Source organism: Notothenia rossii, assembly GCF_949606895.1.
Source record: "Notothenia rossii genome assembly, chromosome: 5".
NCBI classification, from domain to species: Eukaryota; Metazoa; Chordata; class Actinopteri; order Perciformes; family Nototheniidae; genus Notothenia; species Notothenia rossii.
This window is the reverse complement of record NC_136903.1, coordinates 55,442,835-55,465,806: the sequence shown is the minus strand read 5'-3', so window position 1 is coordinate 55,465,806 and position 22,972 is coordinate 55,442,835. Positions and strand designations below refer to the sequence as shown.

At 43.4% G+C, this 22,972-nt stretch overlaps 1 protein-coding gene across 1 annotated transcript in view; it reads right to left on the bottom strand.

The window, feature by feature from the left end:
* The window catches only part of rims4 (regulating synaptic membrane exocytosis 4), a 127,403-nt gene extending 110,101 nt beyond the window's left edge, over window positions 1-17,302 (bottom strand). Inside the window, exon 1 of the mRNA XM_079683316.1 lies at window positions 16,273-17,302. Within this exon, the coding sequence (XP_079539442.1) occupies window positions 16,273-16,372 (100 nt within the window). The 5' untranslated portion in view covers window positions 16,373-17,302. The remainder of the gene's footprint in view (window positions 1-16,272) is intronic.
* Between the last annotated feature and the right edge of the window lie 5,670 nt (window positions 17,303-22,972).

The window sequence follows — 22,972 nt, the reverse complement described above, 5'->3', positions numbered from 1 at the left end:
TGGGCCGGCCGTATGGGATGAGATCGCAGCGATCACGGACATTTGCCTCCGTGTGCAGCGCTGTGCAGTCCAGGCCACGGGCAAAGTCATGGGCATAATGGTGGTACAGGAGAGAGCCAGGTAGCTCAACCTGACCAACTTCCCAGACCGGGAAAAGGAGGATGTTCTTGACATGCCTATCGTTCCCGAGGCTATTTTCGGCTCCACTTTAGTCTCGATGCAGCGGAGATGTGAGTCGAAAAAGAAGGAAGACGAGGCCCTCCACCTCTGTCTCCCCCGAAGGGTCCAGCCGCTACCTGCGACGGTCTCGTGGCAGTCCTTCGCCCAAGTTGCCTCACGTCCTGCCCGGTTCAAGGTACCGAGGCAGCAGAGGCCACAGCCTGCCCCGAGTCCCCAGCCCAGGCAGGAGACGAGGACGAGCTGGCCGAGGAAATCTCCGGTTTCGGCAGCTGCTGTTCAGGCACAGCCGACTCAGATTTTCTGTCACCAGTCGAGGAAGAAGAAGTGGGCGGCCTGACAGCCTCCTCTCCTCTCCTCGGTGACAGAGCTGGAAGTTCCCTGTTCCCCAGCTCCACATGTGTTTTCGGGGTGCCACCAGGCCTCCATCTTCCCGCCGCCTCGAGTGATGCCGCAACGCCATCCTCAAGTTCGCGCCAGAATGGAAACAGATTTAATACCAGACACAGCGAGTTCTGCTATCTGTCACAAAAACACATGTCACAATTGTTGTTGTTTTCAAATACACCATTTTTCACTGTCGCATCCAGGCTTCAAGCTGAGGGCGCAGTCCAAAAAAAATGAAAAGAAAGACAATAAAAACAATAAACAGTCTGTCGCCTGTCCCTCTTTTGAGAGCAGCTACGGCCTCTCTCAAAAGGCGGATAATAGATGGGTCTGTGAAGGCACCACCGCCATGCGCATGCGCAGTGACGACTGGGGTTATAGAGCCGCTACCGTCACGCGCATGCGCAGTGCAGGCTGGGGTTGTGAAGGCACCACCGTCACGCGCATGTGCAGTCTCGGTGGGGATTGTCGAAATGGGGTACCATCGTGTTCAGACACTAGAGGGCCCCATAACACAACAAATAGAGACTCAGAGGGTAAGAGACGTGACATCTCCGCTGGCTCTAAGGAGCAAACAGTGGGAGATGCTCACAACATCTGCTTGGGTTTTCAAGACAGTAACACGGGGTTACAGACTCCAATTCGCTGTCACCCCCCCTCGCTTCTCGGGCGTTCTGTATTCACAAGCCCGAGGAGAGTCAGCCCATATTCTGGAGAGAGAGATTCTCTCACTTCTAGAAAAGAAGGCTATATCTATAATACCCGCCGAGCAGAGTCAGAGCGGCTTTTATTCCAAGTATTTCCTCGTTCCCAAACAGGGAGGGAACGGAATTCGGCCAATACTAGATTTGAGGGCTCTGAACAAATATCTAAAAAGATACAAATTCAGAATGCTCACTCACACATCTCTGCTGCGTCTCGTGCGACAAAACGACTGGTTTACATCAGTCGACCTGAAAGATGCGTATTTCCACATCCCAGTATATTACCCACACAGGAAATATCTGAGGTTCGCATTTCAGGCGATCTGTTACGAATACAGAGTACTTCCCTTCGGTCTGTCTCTCAGTCCAAGAGTGTTTGTACGATGTACGGAAGCCGCGATAGCCCCGTTAAGACAACAGGGTATTCGCCTGGCAACCTACCTAGACGACTGGCTGCTTCTCGCACAGTCGGAACAGGAGGCTATTACGCAGACAAATGTCCTCGTAAAGCACCTGCTCAACCCGGGTTTCATAATAAACACAGAAAAGAGCATGTTGTGCCCGGCACAGACTGTACTCTTCCTGGGTTTACACCTGAACTCGGTGCCCTTTACAGCCCGCCTGTCAGCGGAAAGAGTGAAAGCTTTCAGAGCTTGCCTCGCTCATTTCCAGCTGCGCAAACATGTTCTTTTCAGATCATGCCTGCGGTTACTGGAGCTCATGGCGTCAGCCATCCTGGTCGTACGACTGGGACGGTTACACATGAGGGAGTTTCAGCGCTGGGTAGCCGCTCTAAAACTAAACCCCGCGCGTCATGGCGCACGGAGAGTGATGGTTACTGTGAAATGCGTAATGGCACTGCACCACTGGCTGCACCCGACTTTTCTGATACGGGGCGTGCCTATGGGTGCTGTCCTTTCACGGAAGGTGGTCACCACAGACGCATGTCTGACAGGCTGGGGAGGTATTTACGAAGGTCGTCCGGTGAGGGGTCTCTGGAGCAGAGACCTCCAGCGGTCGCACATAAATTACCTGGAGCTTTTAGTGGTGTTCCTCACCCTAAAACGCTTTCTGCCTTCTCTCAGAGGACACCATGTCCTCGTGAGGACGGACAATACGACCACAATATCATATATAAACCGACAAGGGGGTTTGCGCTCTCTCCAGTTACACATGCTGGCACGCAAACTGATCTTGTGGAGCTGCGGCCGTCTCCTCTCTCTGAGAGCGACGCACGTACCGGGTGGGATGAACCTCGGGGCAGACCTGCTGTCCAGAGGCGTACCACTATATGCAGACTGGACTCTACATCCAATGGTTGTGAGCCAGCCGTGGGTGCGTTATGGCCGAGCCGCGGTAGATCTGTTCGCATCAAAAGAAAATGCTCACTGTCAGCTTTTCTTTTCAATGCGCGATCAAAACGCACCATTAGGCGTGGACGCGCTCGCGCACATTTGGCCTCCGGTCCTTCTGTACGCGTTTCCACCCCTGGCGCTGATACCCCCAACTCTGGCCAGAGTGAGGGAACGGCAACACACACTGATCCTGATAGCTCCGCACTGGCCTGCAATGTACTGGCTAGCGGAGATATATCAGCTGCTGTGCGGTCAGCCGTGGCAGCTCCCCCTACGCAGAGACATACTGTCTCAGGCGGGGGGGACGATCTTTCACCCACACCCGGAGCGCATGGCCCTATGGGCCTGGCCCGTGAGTGGTATAATCTGAATGCAGTGGGTCTCCCGCAGAAGGTGATAAACACTATTCAGAGTGCGAGAGCTTCCTCCACTAGGTCTCTTTATGACTGTAAGTGGAGGGTGTTTGAGGACTGGTGCCTTCAAAAAGGGCACACCTCTTTTCAATGCCCTGTGGGAGTGATTTTATCATTTCTACAGGACCTAATTGATAAACACAGAGCTTTCTCCACGATCGAAGTCTACCTGGCTGCTATTGCTGCATGCCATGTGGGTTTTGAGGGTAAGACGGCCGGCCAGCATCCTCTGGTCTGCCATTTTATGAAGGGAGCTCGCAGGCTTCTTCCTGTTTCCAGGTCACTGGTGCCCTTATGGGACTTGACAGTGGTTTTAGATGGGCTCACTCGAGCCCCATTTGAACCCCTGGAAGAAGCTGACATGAAGCACCTGTCACTCAAGACAGTGCTGTTACTGGCCCTGGCATCCGCCAAGCGAGTCAGTGACATTCATGCGCTACCTGTACATCCTTCATGCACTCAGTTCGCCCGAGGGTTAACGAGAGTGTTGCTGAAGCCCAACCCTACCTTTATACCTAAGGTGGTTGGTTCATGTACCCCCATTGACATTGAGGCATTTCCTCCGCCGCTGTGTCCCTCCGGGGAACAGCAGCCGAATTTGCTATGTCCAGTCCGTGCTTTAAGCACTTATATGGACAGATCAAAAGAGTTTCGTCATAATGACCAACTCTTTGTGTCCTGGGCTAACCTTCAGAAGGGCAAGCCTGTTACTAAGCAACGGCTCTCTCACTGGATTGTGGAGGCAATTGCTTTGGCTTACACGAGTCAGGGTCTGCAGGCACCTTCGGGTTTGCGTGCTCATTCGACTCGTGGTCTGGCTACATCCTGGGCTTTGTTCAAGGGTGTTTCCATCCAGGACATTTGTGCAGCAGCGAGCTGGTCCTCGCCGCTCACTTTTGTCTGCTTTTACAGATTAGACGTCTCTGCTCCCAGTGTGGCCCATGCAGTAATGGGCCCCGTGCTGAGTTAGAGCTCTAACTGTTAAATTCTGGTTGAGTTTGGTGATTTTCGAGATAAGCTCGTCTGGCAATACGGGAGCTACAATATCCCATAGTGAGACATCGAACGGAGTGTTACGAATGAGAACTATAGGTTACTTACGTAACCCCAGTTCTCAGAGTAACATGAAGTGAGATGTCTCACCAGACGGCCCTCCTTACTATGGTGAAGCGAGAAGAGGTGCTTATTTTTTAATGATGCATGCGGCGTAGCGCAAGCTACTTATAGGGGGTAGATTCCCTGACGCTGACGTCAAGATCACCAGCCAATCAGGATTGGCGTAATGAGATTGATGCTTCTGTTTGCTCCGCGATGAGGCGCATCCCATAGTGAGACATCTCACTTCATGTTACTCTGAGAACTGGGGTTACTTAAGTAACCTATAGTTCTGTGTTCACCTCTGCATGTGTGTTCAGTGTCGTGTGTCTGGCAAATAAAGTCAAGACCCCCTCAAAAGTTACGGTTTATTTCATTTTAAGGATGAGCACCAAGCAACATCTCCAGGTGCTCCTTTGAGAACCAGGGCAAAAAAGTTATGTGCACCCCTGACTATAGCTACAATTTTCCGTACAGTGGACTACGATAAAGCGCACCTAGCTACTTTATCGCGTGTGCTCTAAATGTGTTGTTTTATGCTGGTTTTAAGAACGTGGACAACAGTGACAAATATATTCATTACCATGGTTGGAATTTAAATAAAAGTGAATCTTATGATAGCTCGCACTCATCCACACCCCCCTGTCAACACGTATTAATCCACATGAATTCCGATACGTATGAGTGTATACAAATCATTTAAATTAACAATTTAATGCACTATATTTGCATAACTTGGGCCTTCACATCTATCACTGTGCATATCACCATTCAAACATTTTTAAAAAGCTTAAGAAACCCCATACAACTCAGTGAACACTACTGTTGACTTTATTTGATAATTTTAGAGTAATAAACGTTCATTGGCAATTTACAGCATACATTTTAGAATGTAACGTTCACGATCGGTTGGTTCTGTGAACGGCCGAATGTTGTGTCGCGGTTGCCACCGCAAGGTATTGTGGGACAGCTTTTTCTCCTTTACTTTCGGCCAGTGTATCATAAGCTAAAGAAGTTAATAAAGGAGGTGTTGAATCTCCTTTACTATAATCTAGAGCAGGGGTCGGCAACCTTTTTCATATGAAGTGCCATTTTAAAAAGAAATTGTTATCAGCGTGCCAACGATCGAGAATTATCAACGGGCGGGTGTTGAGGAGCTTGACGCTCGTCAACTATCAGCCTCGCTGCAGGGAAACAGTGTGTGGACATGTCAGCGCAACTTACATGATGCCGAATTTAACAAACACATTTAAACAATTGGTTTAAACCGCATAATAATAAGGACGGTCGTCCGTTCTGTGATTTTCCAGAGCACACATGTTATGATATTAGGGTCATGCAGAGTGAGATGAGGTCGCTGTCCCTTTAAGAGAGAGAGAGAGGGGTGTGGCTTGTGCATGTGTGTTTGTGGATGGTAGAGCGACAGTGAGGGAACGTGTATGTTTCTGGAAATGAAACGGGGAAGCAGAAAAATAGAGGTCTGTGATGTATTTTGTGAAACAGAAGAACAGCTAAATAAATGCAACGGCCTCCCAAGAAGAGCTCGCCTCTCTCCAGTAATTTAAGCTAAAGTGGGTTATTGAACCTGAAGCTTGTTGCTTCTGCCCTCCTCGACTACGGTCTGGGAGCCGACAGGAAAGTTCAACACACAGGTGGCCAGTCCGCCCCTTTGTAGCATATTATTTCGATGAGAAATGAGCAGATCGCCACTGGGCTTTCAACTAAATACACAGCCACGCAAAAACTGCGGCATTTGTACAGCTCCTTATGGGTACTGCAATTAGTGAAGTGCTTTCCTCCATGGTGAAACGATCAGCACTGCACTACGGAGGAAAGCGGCAGAAAGTCACCTGGAGTTAAAGAGAGCGGGGCTGCGTTACGTGCATGGCTTCCTTCTGCAGGTAACGGGGAGACGCGCTCTGGCGGCGGTCTCGTTCAGGATCCGAAAATACAATTTAAATATTTGTGCACACTTATTCCACTTATTCCTAGTGTGCCACTGGTTATGGTGCCGCGTGCCAATGCTGGCACGCGTGCCAGGGGTTGCCGACCCCTGATCTAGAGACTGTTAACAGCTCCTATCACTGACGTACTTCCGTATCATTCCTCTCCGTTAGGAACCTTCATAAGCAAAATTGACAATTTGACTAAAACCAAAGTCTAAAATGCCTCTAGGGATGAGATACTACTTTGTAGGATTGCCCTAAATCAATAAAGAGACCAGCTGCTAGCATTGCCCCTGCTTCTATCTATCCGTTCTCCAGACAAGATTTGCCTCCACAACCTTTTGTATCTGTCATTTCTCCAAGCAGCCTCCATCCCAGTATCATCATCGGCTGAAAAACCTTTAATCCATCTTATAAAGTCAAAACGAAGCAACACTGTGCTGGTAAATGGCAAGGTAATACTGCGCATCCTAACCGCCATGGATGAATAAATGGTTAAATTAAATTAAATGGATGTACTGCAATATTCAGTTGAAATTGCTCTGTCACCGCCAGCCCATTCATTACAGAAGAGAGAGAATCTGGCAGAAGGTGCTTGTCAGAGCAGAATAGAGGAGAAAGAGGATCCTGGGAGGCACATAAAGAGTTGCATTCATTTGAAAAATGACTTTCCTGTAGAGGTGCTACAGCCGATGAAGGAGTGATAACTAAAGCTGAAGATGAGTAAGAAGCTCCTTTTAAAACCTCTTGGCACCACAAACGGTGGACAAAGCAGAACGGTGCGGGCCGAAGACAGTCAGAGTTAATTACTTTATTGGTAGATAAGCATTTGTTAACCTTTCTCCAAATGAAGGGTTTTGCTGAGTACACCGTGCTATTTTTAAACACCTGGGAGCTGTGCCAATTATAGTCGCAGACATGCAGAGGAAAAGCCAAAACTTCTTCAAACTTCTTCATACAGTACATATTTGAGCAAGGCATCTAAACAGATGCCTTGCTCAAAGACTGTATGAAAAAGTTTTCAATATTTCAGATAAAATGCACAACGGTGGCAGAACATCTACCGTATGTCCGGTGCGGGAAAGTAATCCAAGATTAAGTACTTTGTAATTATCCCAAATGTCTGTATGATAGTTCGGATAAGTTTATTATGGTGTGTCCATGCCAATTGCAAAGTGACATTTGAACATGATCAATCAGAATGCACTGCAGTCCTGAAATGGGAGTGGGAGAGTAATCTCCCATGCTGGTCTAGCAGCTGCAATTTGGCACTCATCAAAGAGACATACCACTAAGAATCGACATAGGACACTTAAATAAACCAAATGGTACCAAATAATCTATATGTATCTGTTTGAGGCGAGTGTTTTTCTTCACAGTCAGTGTGTCTGTGTTTTTGTGGGCATTACTGCATGATGGATTGCCTTCCCTTCATCCCTTGTTCCTCCTTACGGCCTCAGAACATTTGACTGGTAAATTGGGTAGAGTTGAATTTCTCCGTTTTCTCCACTCCTGGGCATGCAGCTGCCAATACTCTACTTAAACGTATGTATTGATTTGACATTAGTGTCACAGAAATGGTTCATCAATGGCCTTTTAACCTTCTGCACCTAGTTTGACCTTCATGTGCTTTGAACACACGCATGGCACTGATTTTATTTTTCCGCCTGTGATGACAAGATTATGGCTCTTATGTTATATACAACATATATTTGCTCGGATAAACCATGAAATAAATGCAGTGAAATGAAAATGTCAAGCTGGATTACAGCTAATAGGATCAACATATAATCTGATTAGCAAATGTAATCTACAAATGATTGAATACGGTTCATGCTGATGTGTAGAAGCTTTACTGTGCCCCACGTTCACCTACATCTACATCTACAAATTCAAAATCTGCCGTTCAAAATGTCCGATGCACCGATCGATTAGCCGCCGATCATTATCGGCCGATATTCACTCTTAATAGTTTGATCTGTGCTCTCTATAAAGGCCGACCAGGAGAGCTGGATCTGATCGATATGGACATAAACGCGAAGTGTAACCGGACGCGAGAGAGAGATCAGATCAGCTGCTGCATAATCACCTGAAGCCCCGCCCACTGTTTAGCACGCTGCATGAGAAACTGACGGGCTGTCAGGAGAGAGAGGGAGAGAGGAAAAGAGAGGATCCGTTTCTCCCGTGTTATTATTCAAAGTTAATGTAAACTTTTGAAAAATGTACTTCATCTACTACAAGTAGTTTCTTTGAATGTAATAATTATGTTGTTTGTTGTTTGTGGAATCATTTATCGAAAAATGAATCTGAATTTTTCAATCTGTTACGATTATAAACTGAAGCAATATAAAAAAGATTCCCATTAACTGAGTTTTAAACATCAGCATATCCGGTCCTAGTCCGGTAATTACCTGCTAACGGAAACTCTGCTACACAATTCTTCTTATTATTATAATTATTATTATTGAAAAATGACCGGTAAGTTTCAAATGTGTCCGGTAAAATAAATTCTGTCCGGACGTTTGACCGGCGAGAAAAAAATCCTAGCGGAAACCCTGATTCATACATCTCTTAATGTTGCCCTCAAAGTGCACCAGATTGATGCTTTAACTTCAATTTAAAGAAAAAAAACTTCCAGGGGTGCATGTCCCCGGAACATCCTAGAGGATGTGAGGTCATCACACATAAGACAGGTTCACATGGATAGGATACTAGATAAGTGTGCACACTCATTATATACACTACACATTTTTCTTGGATTTGTTAACACTATAGTCCCTAATATATTTGTAGAAAGGCAGGAAATGGAATTAAATTGAGAACATGTTTCATTGCGGAGGACCCCCTGTTTTGTGTCCTCCCCACTTCTCAAACAAAAGTTACACCCTTGCATCTAGCAGATATTGAGATATTGAAGTGAAAACTCTGACCTGCTAGAGATGCACTATATTAGAAGTCATGGATCCATCCTCTGTGCACTATGAATATCTGCACCATGTTGCAATATTGGCTTTCAATAATTAGGGCATATAATAAACCATAGACTGTTTAAAAGATGCAGACATAAGTGACACACAACCCGAGCTAAGTATTAGGGGAGAGAAATGTTACAGTTTACATTCATGGATAAAAACACACTGTTAAAGACAGCCAAAGACAACCTGGAGTCGTCCTGTCAATTTCAAGGTAGCCCCGCACTAAAGCATGTACGTTTCTTTATTGTCTCTTTTATTTTAAATTGGACCCTCAATAACGAAATGCACATCATGCTTTATTGAAGAACATTTGAAAATAGAGTTAAGGCCATAATATTGTCAGGACAATCTGTACTTAGGATATGAATCAATTGCAAAGTCAGATAATTCCCTCATAGACTTCTATACAAACTGCCCAGTGGGTCGACATTTTGCAGGTTTTATGCATTTCAGCATCGGCTTCACTTTAAAACTAAGTGCTGCTATCCACTTAAAGGGTAACAAATTAAATGTAACCAGTCATAAATGTGTAACAGTTTGAGGAAGCTGATGGGACATTAGTCCCTGAGTCCATTGGGGACGTGTTCTGTGCGGTGGCAGCAGGATATGAGGACGCTGACGTCAGGACTTTTAATACATTATTCACTTACACAGGCTTACATATCTGCAGTGCATATGATTTCCATACAAATTGGTGTGTCATATTAAAAGTTCTATAAATACAATAAGAGATTGTGGTCTGAAATGGATATGGACTGTATAATGTGTTATGATGTTTGTAAAACACACTGATTCATTTGAAGAAATGATGGTGATGTGCTGATGTAGAGACAAGAAAATATAGGAAAGACAGAAGAGGGAAAGAAAAAAGGAAGGGAGGGACTCCTTAAAGAAATCTTTCAAGACGCAAAAGACAAGGCAGCAGAAAGAAAATGAATGAGACTGCATGAGCGACAGGATAGATAGAGATAGAAAGAATAGATAGAGATAAATAAGAGACTGACAGCTTCACCAAAGTGCCATGATAAACAGGAGGAAATAAAAATCACATATTCTGCTCCTTCAAACATTAAGAACTGTCTTATAACAGCAAAACCAAAGACTACTTTCAAGAGAATGACAACGCCAATATTCATCTCTCTGATGATACAGATCAGACCTCATAAAATAAACTGTTCACTATTTGTTGTAAAGCAAAGACGTCTCAAATGAATTCTCAAGAGCTGCTCTCAATGAACACTCTGATGAAGTGGGAGTGAGGAAACACAAAGTACTTTGAAGCAATAGTCTGAATCAGGGTAAATATATACTTTTGCTATTGTTTCTATTTTCATGGTTCATTTTCACATATACCAAATTCAAGTGGCCAACATATAAGAGGTTTTTACAGGAGATGACTCAATATCATGATTTACTCTGACTAGGTACTGTAATGTTGTGTACTTAGCATATGTCTGTTTGTTCTCTTCTGCAGAAGTTCAAGTCAGTCCTCCATCTCCATTAACCTTTATCCAGAACAACAATACTCATGCAGGCAGACCATAATCCTGCGTTTTTCTGTATTATTCTTATTTTATTATTTTATCAATGCAATTGAACAGCACCAGAGTGTTATGATTCTGTTTATTTTTGGTTTTGTTGTGTGCTTTTTTTGTGTTTTTTCCTGTCTCCCCCCTCCCTTCTCTTTTTTCCTCTGCAGGGCTGGTGTGTGACAGGGAGTTGGCTGGCTCCTCCCAGTAGCAGACGAAGCACACCTGTTTCCACTCGCCTCTTCACCTGTGGATATAAAAGCCCAGTCCTCATGCCACTTCCCTGCCAGATAATTCCTTTGTGTTTTGACCCTCCTGTGTGTCTCGCTGCTCTCCTCGTCTCTATGATCTGTTGCTTGGATTTTTGCCTCCTGTCCCTGACGTCTCCGTGCCAGCCAGCTTCCTGCCTCCACTGCTGTTTTTTCTGTTCCTCTGCTTGAATAAAGCTTTTTGTTTTTGACCATCTCTCTCCAGTCTTTTGCTTTGGGGTCCAATATTCTCTAGGCCTTAACACAGAGTCCATGAAAACTGACCTACTGTAATGTTGGCTGGTAAAAGCGCTCTAAATCAACTCGAGATATTTGTTTTGTACTACATTTTCAGAGACTTAACCCACTTGTTACAATGAAAATAATTTGATTACATTAATTATTTGGATACAAATTTGCTCAAAAATATTTTCCTTTGTGCCTTCATTCACTCTTTTCTACTGGGAAGCAATGACTGGAGACTTTTACCTTTTTGCTAAAGGAAGAGCATGGGGAACTTCTGTTGCTTCCATAAAAATACATTTAACACACACACACACACACACACACACACACACACACACACACACACACACACACACACACACACACACACACATACACATACACATACACACAACAAACAACAAAGATCTCTAGCCTCTATTATAGCTGGCACCTTTGTGATTGGTTCCCGCCAAGATTTATACTGAGACTGAAGGCAGTAAGGAGGCTTAACTGTTCCAAAATGGAAGAACATGCTCCAAGTAAAAAATCCACATTTTGGAATTAATCTCTTCTGTTTTCCACAGAGCAAGAGTAAAATCCCTTATTTCTGAAACTAAACTGGGTACTGTTTAAAAGTTGGAAATATTAACACCAAGCTAAGAAATAATGTGGTGGCATTGTTGAAACATCAAATAACATATTACATTACTTTTGCATTTTTCTAATATGAAATCAATGACATTATGTTGCATACTTCTGGACTTTTGAATTCAGATATATTACACATATTTTTCACATTTTTTATCATTTCATTGTATTTCCTTGTTTGCATCTTATATATTTTACCAGTTTTAAGACTAGTTTGTATAATATTTATTTATTTTTATTTTTACACACTTGCCTGTTTGCACCATTATACACAAAAGCAAATTCCTTGTATCTGTGTGAACCTGATTCATTGAGTGTATCCTTAAACAAAGCAACAATGGTAAATCTCTTGCTCTTGAACGCCCCCCAAACACTCATAAGCAGCACTGGAGAAGCAGCAGTCGGCTATAAAGAGTCGCATGTTGAGAGAAGTGTCTTTTTTACTGCTGGCCCCTTGTTTCAGTCAGTGCAGCTTTATGCCTCAACAAAAACACACCTAACACTCCTCACATTCACTTTCCAATTCAGTAACATCTTAAAGCGAGTGGAAATGCTCTAGAGATTGTTTAACCCCATTGCAAGCACTTTTCCACATGATAATCACATCAAGAAATTACACAGGATATTAAATTAGAGCTAATGTGCACCTTCACACAAAATTATTAAGCAACACTGCAGCAAATAAAAGAAACATCTGATGCTTCTCCAACTGCAGGCTCATCACCAGGTAATAGAAGTGTAATGGAAGTAGTATTAGATGTGTTAACATCACACCAGATGTTTACACAAACTTAATTACATTAGCACTTCTCTGTATGTTCATTCTAATGTAATTAGAAGCATGAAACTTAAGAGTGGAAAACGGGTTTTAGTACTGCTAAATAGCAAACAATGATCTATTATATGTATATTTTCATTGATAGATCATGAAAAACAATCATTAAACAATCATTAAAAGACAGACACTTACTCTCTTTGATTTGATTTGATGATCGGGCATACAGAGCGAAGGACACTATAAAAACATCGGTTTAAAGGTCAGAATTTTAGAAAATGTGTTTTTTCTGAAGGAGAGTCAAATGTGAAGACAAGACCACTTCAATAGCTGTATAACTTAGTAAAAAGCTTGCCTGGCGCTGTATAAAAAATGCCTCTGTTCAAGATGTTCCACTTTGAATATGTCTATTATTACTTTAGTACGATCATACAAAATGCTCCTGTTGTTCAAAAAACATATCAAAAATATTAACACAAGAAAATGATATTAAAAGATAACATCAAGATTTTTGTTCCATTCCCAGATCTCAGTGCTCACTTTTTTAGCATTATGTTAACATAACAAAAAATGCCAAAATAATGGAAATGAAACCAAAGATGCTTAAAACCCTATATTTCTCTCTAACTCATAACACATATCGGGGAGAAGCAGAAGAAGAATAAATAATCATGGGAATTTAAGAGAGAGATCAGCAGGAGAGACGAACAAAAGACAGAGCAGGAGGTGAAGGGGAAGGCAGAACATAAGAGGTGATAAGAGGTGAAGAGGAGAGGCTGATGAAAAGATCAATGACAAGAGAAGACAAAGAAGAGGAATGTAGAGAAGAAGACAGAAAAAGGAGAGGGAAAATGGAATAGGGAAAAGAGAAAAGTCAACTACTGTGTGAAGAAGAGGAAAGGAAGATGGGAGGAAATGAAAAAGAGGCAGAGGGCAAAGGGAAGTAAAAGGTCTAAGTGAAGGGTAGAACTGGACTTTTTTCATCCACCAACTAACTTATATTTGATTTAGAACAGACATTCATATCAGAACGATTTCCACGCTGCCCGAGCAGGAAGGGAGGATTTAACCTGTCATCACGGACAATGGGAAATCACAACATGGCGGATCAACACATTCGAATAGCCTCTCAGCGATTTTCTGTCATTACCACATAAAGCACGGCTGTTAACCGGCTGCGACATTAACAATGAAATCACACTATCCATTGTTGTGTAATGCTTTGTTTGAAGAGGCGTCACAGAACTCGTCTCCACGTGACAACTTGACTTCCTGCTCTCAGTCTGGCACAAAGCAGCCTGTCAAGGCAGTCCGGCTGTTACGATTATTCAAACCTTTGTCCTGTCTTCTGTCTATTCTCCGATTCCACAGCCTCTCAGCCTTTTCCTTCATCTTTATTCTTTGTCTTAATCTCTTCTTACTTTCTTCATTAAGATCTCCATGTTTTGTTACCATCATCGATGGAGAAATATTTGTTTTTTAATGTTATCAGTAAAGTGCAGGAAAAATGGCTAATAGATGCCAAATCATGTTGATGCTAAATTGCCTTTCTCACAATCTCAACCCCCAATTCACCATATGCTTTGCATGTTCTTGGCCACAATGCCTTATTATGTGTCTAACAGTGTTAAATAATAATAATTTAACTACAAGAGCAACCAATTTGGCAATAGCTAGCTAAATAGCTTCCATACGCAAACTAGCTAGATAGTTTAATTGGGAAGCTAATCTAAGCTAACTAGGTAGATAGATAGCGAACATCCATCTTAGTTCCTACCCACACCTATAGTCACGAAGGATGGGTCATTACCGAAAGAAAAAGATCGCGGACACAAGCGGCCAAAAGTTATCTCCGGAGGGTGGCTGGCATCTCCGTTAGGGATAAAGTGAGAAGTTTAGTCATGCGGGAGGGACTCGGAGTAGAACCGCTGTTCCTTCGCGTTAAAAGGAGCCATTTCAGGGGGTTCGGGCACCTAGTAAGGATGCCACCTGGGCGCCTTCCTAGGGAGGTAATCCAGGCACTTCCAGCTGGGAGGAGACCGAGGGGCAGACCTAGGACCAGGTGAAGGGATTATACTGTATCTCTACTAGTTTTGGGCCCTCTGCTGGAAATGCCAAGTCGGAAAAGCTGTAGAAGATGGATGGAGATATCAAGTAGATAGCTAACTTTTGCTAGCTTGTTAAGTAGACAGCTAGTGTATTGTGAATATAAAGTACTAAACCAGAAGAACTCACACATCTTTGAGCAGGAAGGGGGAGAAGGGACTTAGCAACATAAGGGGAATATCACGGGACACTTTGTCTTCATTCTGAACACCCAGGGTTTGTTCAGTAACATTTACCATTGTCTTGCCAGAGCTCTTTTGGATCTGCATTTGTCAAAGATGAGCAGTCTGTCTGACGTCATTAAACATGTTAAACGTTTGGTAATTAAATGCTAATTTATCAAGCTCTCGCTAACATCTGCTGCATATATGCATATTTTTTGTATCATGGTGGGAAACAACAACCACAGCCAATGTAAGTGCATACTGAACACCCTCATGAACACCTTCCCTGCTACCATACTGCTCAGTTTAACAAATGAACACCTCCTCATCCTCCTCCTCCTCTTCTTCCTCCCTATAGAATAGACCTCCTTTTCCTAGCAGTCCATTTTATTCTCCTGACTTTTCTGGGTCATCTCTCCAACTCAGAGGCACACCAGAGACTTCTCTCCTCCTCCTTCCTCCTCTATAACTCAAATCTTTGACATGGACTCCATGCATCTTGCTAAGCATTATTATATCCACTTTTTCAGATCAGAATACTTTATTTATCCGGGAATATAAATTAATGAATATATATATACAATGTAAGACAAAGGGTAAGAATGTAAAATCCAAAACATAAAATAAAAGATCTTAATACAATAAAATAAATAAAAGGAACATAATTGTGTAAACATAAAAGGGCTAAGTAATAATAACAACTTACTAAAGTATAAAATATGTATGCTGCAACAAGTTCAGTGTTTTGTTCATATTAATATATGAATATTGAAAATAAATATCAATACTTTGTTTTATTATGCCACTTCATTCTTAAACTCCACTACAATCCAAGGTAAATATTATAATTACCTTAACTTAATCTATTTTAAACCATTAAAATAAAAAAAATGAAATATTTAGTAATAAATTAAAGAACACATGTAATTAATTTACCAGAACAGCTTAGTTGGTTAATCAAGTAATCGATTTGGAGATAATTATAGGCATGTATAAACATACGTAACAGATTTTCCAATTGATATTATATTTTATTTTGAATTGAGAAACATATTAAATGCAGAACTTTTTTCTGTAACACATTATTATAACAGTGTAATCTTAGCTGTTTTACTTAAGTAAATGATCTAAATACTTCTCCCACCAGTGCCTGCAGGTAGAAATCCTTTCATATCATAGTTTTCACTTAGTCATAGAGTTATAAGTTTTACCTTGACTTTTCTTTTATCCCTATTGTGAGCAGACAGCATGAAATGAAAAGATGAAGGGATGAAATAAGGGAAAGCAGATGAGGAAAGAAGCAATGAAAGGGAAGGGACAAGGGGAAAATATAAAAAGGGTAACGAGCATTGAGCGAAAAAGAGACGTATTCATTCTCAATTCTCTCCTCCTCCCTCCCCTCCTGTCTTTTAACCTCAATTACTCCCCCCAGCTCCCTTTCTCCCCCCCTCATCTCCCCCTCCATGCATGTGACCCCTGATTGATGTATGGGTGATGCTGCTTTCTTCCCTTCATATCCTACCTTCCTCTCTCCATCCCTTCTTCATCCTCCTTTCTTTATTGGCTCCTTCGACCTCTGCTCCTACATCCATCAGTCCCAACTCTATTAGCTTTTCTCTCATCACTCTTTCCTTCCCTTTCGCTCTTTTTTCATCCGTCCTCTGATTCGTTGAAGGCTAATGTTCCAGATACTCCCACAATGAGTGACATCTCATTACCTTCGATGCTATAATGTCTGATGCATGCCCATACTTGACTCAAATTAGGCTCTCATTCAGAAGTTTAGTCAAAACTTTCAGTCAACTCTCTCAACGCAGGAACCAACACAAGGTAAACCTAGAAATCAGAAGATGAGGACAAATGGAGGACTTTTGATTTAAATCTCTAAAAAAGACTGGTTCAGGAATTAATACTAAAACCCGGAAATTAATTAGCATTTTAACACTTTGATCAGTAAACACCCCACTTGTGGACCTCTGAAGCTTCTATGTGTTTTAAAAATGTAAAATAGCGGTTACTAACAAGTGAATAAATGAGTCTATAAACCTCATCACACCAAACATTAGCCGCTATGGCTTCACGGTGGTGATGTGAAGTAATGCAAACAGCCTAACGTTTTAGCCTAACGTTAGCTTTATGGTTCTACCAATTGCTTAAAGAGCCTGTGACACGAACCCAACAACTGTTCTGCAATGAAATAGTGGGCTACTAGTAATCTCGAACCGTCAGTTTAAAAAAGAAAAAGCGATACCGTTCCGATAAATATCAATAATTTCGAACATCGCGGGAAAATTCCATCGACTCATTTTGAGGTTTTGGGGGAAGCCGGAAGTGACGTCAATGCGGGAACGCTTCACTGTGCGGCGAGAGAGCCAAACACGGACAAAGTGTGTTATCATGCGTAGAAACGGTGAATTACTGAGTTTAGGCACGTTAATAACGTTTTAATGAAGTTGACTACAGTATATTCATATTTGTCAGTGCTTTCATGTCAATTCGGCGAACATAAACATAAATGATTGTGGTGAAGATGATGATTAAATTAGGATTAAAAATCGGTAGTGAGAGCTGCTGAATTTCCTCCCGTCGGATGTGATATAACAACATCGATTATTTTTGTAAACTCAAGTGGATGGAACTACATTTATTAGTGCTTTCATGTCAATTCGGCGAACATATGATACATTAAATGATCGTGAGGATGATGATTTAAAAATCTTTTGTTTGAGCCGGTCTGCATTTCCTGATGAGAAAACAAACCTTAGCTTTTTGCAGTTCAGTGGTGTAGTGGGCGTTGGACGCGGGGGTACGCCGTACCCCCACTTATTTGAAGCATGATTTCTTTTTTTAATAGTCTAATACATCTAAAATCATTGCCAGTGTTATCAGTTGCAAGTGTGTGTTTGTTGTAATAATGACGAAAACATAATAGGCAGATTCACAGTAATTATAATAAAAACGTAGCTCCAGCATTTATGCAACTTGATTTGAAGCGTGTGTGTGTGAGGGGCAGAACTGTGTGTGTTGGGTGCCCAGGTGTCCCGCACTGTGCGGGACTGCACACACAGCATTTATTTATTTGTCCCGCGTCCCACACATTGAGACTATGTCCCGCATTTGAGTGATAGTCGCGCAGAAAGGCCGGATCGGTTCGCTGACAGCCGGCACCGCCCTTTATTATTATATTGTCTAAACGGCAAGTTGCGCTGACAGGCAACACAGAGGTCCCCAAGCCCCCCCCCCCCCCCCGTTGACAGCTCACGAGCGCGTCCATAGTGTCTCCCGTCCACCCACCACCCCGTCCACCCAGTAAAAACATCCCCACTACACCACTGGTTGTAGTAGCCTACACCTACATGGATTAAACTTGTGTTTTTTTTTACCACAATGTTGGGGAAATTAATGGATGAAATGCACGGATTATTATTATTATTATTATTATTATTATTATTATTATTATTATTATTATTATTATTATTATTCCCACTCCGATCGGGACACTAGGTCCACCGTTTCCCCGCAGCGAGGCTCCCCCCGTTGACAGTTTACGTGGGCTGGGGTGGGTGCAGTGGCGGACTGGCCATCGGGACGAATCCCGATGGGCCGGTACCGAAGTGGGCCGGTCGGATAAGTCACTCCCCCCGTTGACAATTTACTAGTGGTACCGAAGTGGGCCGGTCGAGAGTCCCGGGCTGATTTTTTGTCCCAGTCCACCACTGGCTACATGACCGTATGATCGCCCATATTGACGCACCTAATTCCTAAACTTCTAACAGATACAAAATAAACCGATCCTTCAGCCTCATATGAGCTCTCAGACACGTTCAAAATTAAACTGTCATCGCTGTCTGAGCTTGCTGCTGTGTGCGCCATCGTGCGTTTACATGCAGATGCTGGGATCCTGAACGGTGCAGCTGGAGCGCTGTGCCCGCATTGACGTCACCCATAATTTGGCGGGACTTGAAGAATCCCCGAGAAGATCCAGGAAATGGTCAACATTGAAGGGCAGATTAATGGTTATCAAAGTACAAATATCCAAAATCAGTTCAGTAACGGTTTTCAAGGGGACAATATTTACTCAAATTGATGGGTTTGGATGATGGGGGAAAATCGTGTCACAGGCTCTTTAAAGCTCCAATAATCATAAAGAGGTATTGATACAGTATGGAGATCATGATTGTGTGCCAAACAACTTTTTATGCAATACCCTAAAAACTAATGGAGAAATCCCCATTAGCTTTTTGTTGCGGGAGCACCTGTGATACTAGCTTACAGGTTGAAAAAATATGTGAAAACAGAACACACAAAGAAATATAGACTCAATTCGTCTCCCTGTGCTGCAGCAGCAGATTCTGCTCGGTTTCTATATTAGAGATTTATTTTTCTCCAACTGATTAATGGGAAGATCAGAATGAACAAGCCGGAGAAGAAAAATAAACACTTGCACTATTACTTCTTTAAAAAAAAGCTTTGGGCAGTGTATCTTTGCTTTTTCTGCTTTTAAGTGTGAAATTATGTATTTGGGTTTTGTTATCAAAAACATGGCCCTTGTCCTTTCTGGAATTGGATTGTCAAATAAAGTGATTTGCAAAAGTGTAACGTTCTCTTACTACAACCATAGTGTATATCAAATTTGATATATAAATAGGATATAGTTGCAATTTTGAATGCGCAGTATGCTGTGTCTCAACTGTACTTATTCCACCTTGAAGGTGGAATAAGTACAGTTGAGACCCAGCATACTGCGCATAAAAAAGAAAAGAAAAATGTGGCATATCTTTTCTGCATTATCAAGTTGATAATGCAAAAAAGATATGCCACATTTTTTTTTTAAAGTTGCCATTTTGTACCAACGTTTAGCAACCATACAGGGACGATCATAGAAGAGTCACACAATTCAATGTCAACACAAACAAGAGAATACAATGCAGTGATTGCTTTTGAGTAAATTCATAAACTTTACAGAAGATGTGTTCATAGTCACTTTACTCGACCTCGAGGATATCGCTTGAGTTCAAAGTGCAGAACATATTGCTGACTTCGAAAACCTTTGTCGCTTTTATTTAAATACCTTTCTTCACTGTCATTAAATAACACAGACAACACCTTGTCAAGAACACTTCCTCGGACCTGTAGAGTACATTTGAAGGACTTCGTCAAAATGAAGATTTTGAGGGGGAAAAAGCTTGCAGCACTGGTCATGGTGGCGGCTTAGCAATAATACATAGAAATGAACTGGAATTGTCCCACCTGCCTCTGCCTGTACTATCATCATTTGAATGCCTTGGATTTAAATGTAAACCCCCCCTCCCACTGGCAATACTTCTCATCTACCGGCCTCCCAAACCCAACTCTGCTTTCATCCCAGAGATACACAACCTTCTCGGTACACTCTGAGCTACCTCTGCCAACATTACGTTTTATAAGTATTGAAAGTAAGCATAGGACATCAAATCAACTGAGACCCGTCTGTCCGCCGCATCTACACACACACACACACACACACACACACACACACACACACACACACACACACACACACACACACACACACAGTACAACACACACCTACACACTGTACAACACGCACACCTACACACTGTACCATACACACCTACACACTGTACCATACACACCTACACACTGTACAACACACACACCTACACACTGTGCCAGACACCCCTACACACTGTACAACACGCACACCTACACACTGTGCCACACACCCCTACACACTGTACCACACGCACACATTACATTACATTGCATTTATTTGACGCTTTTATCCAAAGCGACTTACAATAAGTGCATTCGACCAGGAAGATACAACCTTGAAGAAAACAGAATCATATAAGTACATCAGGTTTCATAGAGCCAAACATTTCAAGTGCTACTCAACTGGCTTTAGATAAGCCAGTCCTTTATTAGAATATAAGTGCATTGATAGTAATTCAATCACTCGAAGTGGAGTCTAAAGAGATGAGTTTTCAGTCTGCGCCGGAAGATGTGTAAGCTTTCTGCTGTCCTGATTTCAATGGGGAGCTCATTCCACCATTTTGGAGCCAGGATAGCAAACCCACATGTTTTTGCTGATGTGAACTTGGGTCCCCCTCGCAGTGCGGGTGCAGCGAGCTGTTTGGCTGATGCAGAGCGGAGTGCACGTGCTGGGGTGTACGGTTTAACCATGTCCTGGATGTAGGAAGGGCCAGATCCATTCGCAGCATGGTACGCAAGTACCAGTGTCTTGAAGTGGATTCTAGCAGTTACTGGAAGTCAGTGAAGGGAGCGGAGGAGCGATGTGGTGTGGGAGAATTTAGGAAGGTTGAAGACCAGACGAGCCGCTGCATTCTGGATGAGCTGCAGAGGTCGGATGGCACATGCAGGTAGACCAGCCAGGAGGGAGTTGCAGTAGTCTAGGCGTGAGATGACGAGAGCCTGGACCAGAACCTGCACTGATTTCTGGGTCAGCTGGGGACGTATCCTCCTGATGTTGTAAAGAGTGTATCTGCAGCAGCAGGTTGTAGCAGCTATATTTGCAGTGAAGGACAGTTTGTTATCTAGGGTCACACCCAGATTCCTTGCAGTCTGAGTCGGGGAAACAACAGAGGTGCCAATCTTGATTGTTAGGTCAAGAGTGGGACAATCTTTTCCCGGAAGGAAAAGCAGTTCAGTCTTATCAAGGTTGAGCTTGAGGTGATGAGCAGACATCCACGAGAGATGTCTGCTAGACAAGCAGAGATGCGTGCGACGACCTGGGTCTCTGAGCGGGGAAAGGACAGAATTAGTTTGGTGTCGTCAGCGTAGCAGTGGTATGAAAAACCATGTGGGCTAATGACAGACCCGAGCGAGTTTGTGTACAAGGAGAAGAGGAGGGGACCAAGAACAGAGCCCTGAGGGACCCCTGTAGTTAATTGACAAGGGTCGGACTCGGACCCTCTCCAAGTAACCCTGTAGGTGCGGTCTTTGAGGTATGAGGTGAGGAGGGAAAGTGCAGTGCCTGAAACTCCAAGTTCTTGGGGAGTGCGAAGGAGGATCTGATGGTTCACCGTGTTGAATGCAGCAAACAGGTCCAGAAGGATGATGACAGAGGAGAGGGAGGCTGCTTTAGCAGTGTGCAGTTCCTCAGAGACAGCAAGGAGAGCAGTTTCTGTTGAGTGACCTGCCTTGAAACCAGACTGGTGCGGATCCAGAAGGTTGTTCTGGTAGAGACAACAGGAGAGTTGTTTAAAGACAGCGCGTTCAAGTGTTTTAGACAGGAACGGGAGGAGAGAGACAGGCCTGTAGTTTATAACATCAGAAGGGTTGAGAGTGGGTTTCTTTAGGAGAGGGTTTACTCTTGCCTCCTTGAGACTGTTTGGAAAGTGACCAGAAGTTAGAGAATTGTTGATGAAATGGGTGAGAAACGGTAGAATATCAGGAGCGATAGTCTGAAGGAGGTTTGAGGGGATAGGGTCCAGAGGACAGGTGGTAGGACGGGCAGATGTAACAAGGGTAAGAACCTCATTTGGAGAGAGAGGGGAGAAGAAGGTCAGTGTGTGGGTGAAAGGTGGGTCTGGTGACCCAGCGGTGAGTAAAGGTGAGTCAGAAAAAGAAGAGCGAATATCATCAACCTTTTTTTCAAAGTGGTTAACAAAGTCGCTTGACAGAAGGGAGGAGGGGGAAGGGGCTTTGGGGGGGTCCAAGAGGGTGGAGAAGATAGAAAATAGTTTTTTGGGATTGGAATAGGAAGATTGGATCTTATCTTGAAAGAAAGTGCTTTTTGCCTGAGAGATGGAAGCAGAGAAAGAGGAGAGGAGAGCCTGATAGGTTAGGAGGTCGTCATGGTGTTTGGATTTCCACCGTTTCCGCTCTGCTGCCCAAAGGATGGTTCTATTAGCACGCAGCGCGTCATTTAGCCAGGGAGCAGGAGGGGACTGACGAGCCGGCCGAGATGTGAGAGGACAGAGAGTCCAGAGAGGATGAGAGAGTAGAGAGGAGTGTTTCTGCTGCAGAGTTTGGAGGCAGGAGTTTGAACGAATCAGAGGAAGGGAGGGCTGAGAGCACCGATGAGGCAAAGGTAGAGGGGGAGAGGGAACGAAGGTTGCGGCGGACAGGTGCAGAATTAGAAGAGATTAGGTTGTTATGTTTGGAAAGGGGTAGAGAGAATGAAATGAAGAAGTGATCGGATGTGTGAAGCGGGTTTACAGAGAGGTTAGAAGTAGAGCAGTTCCTTGAGAATATGA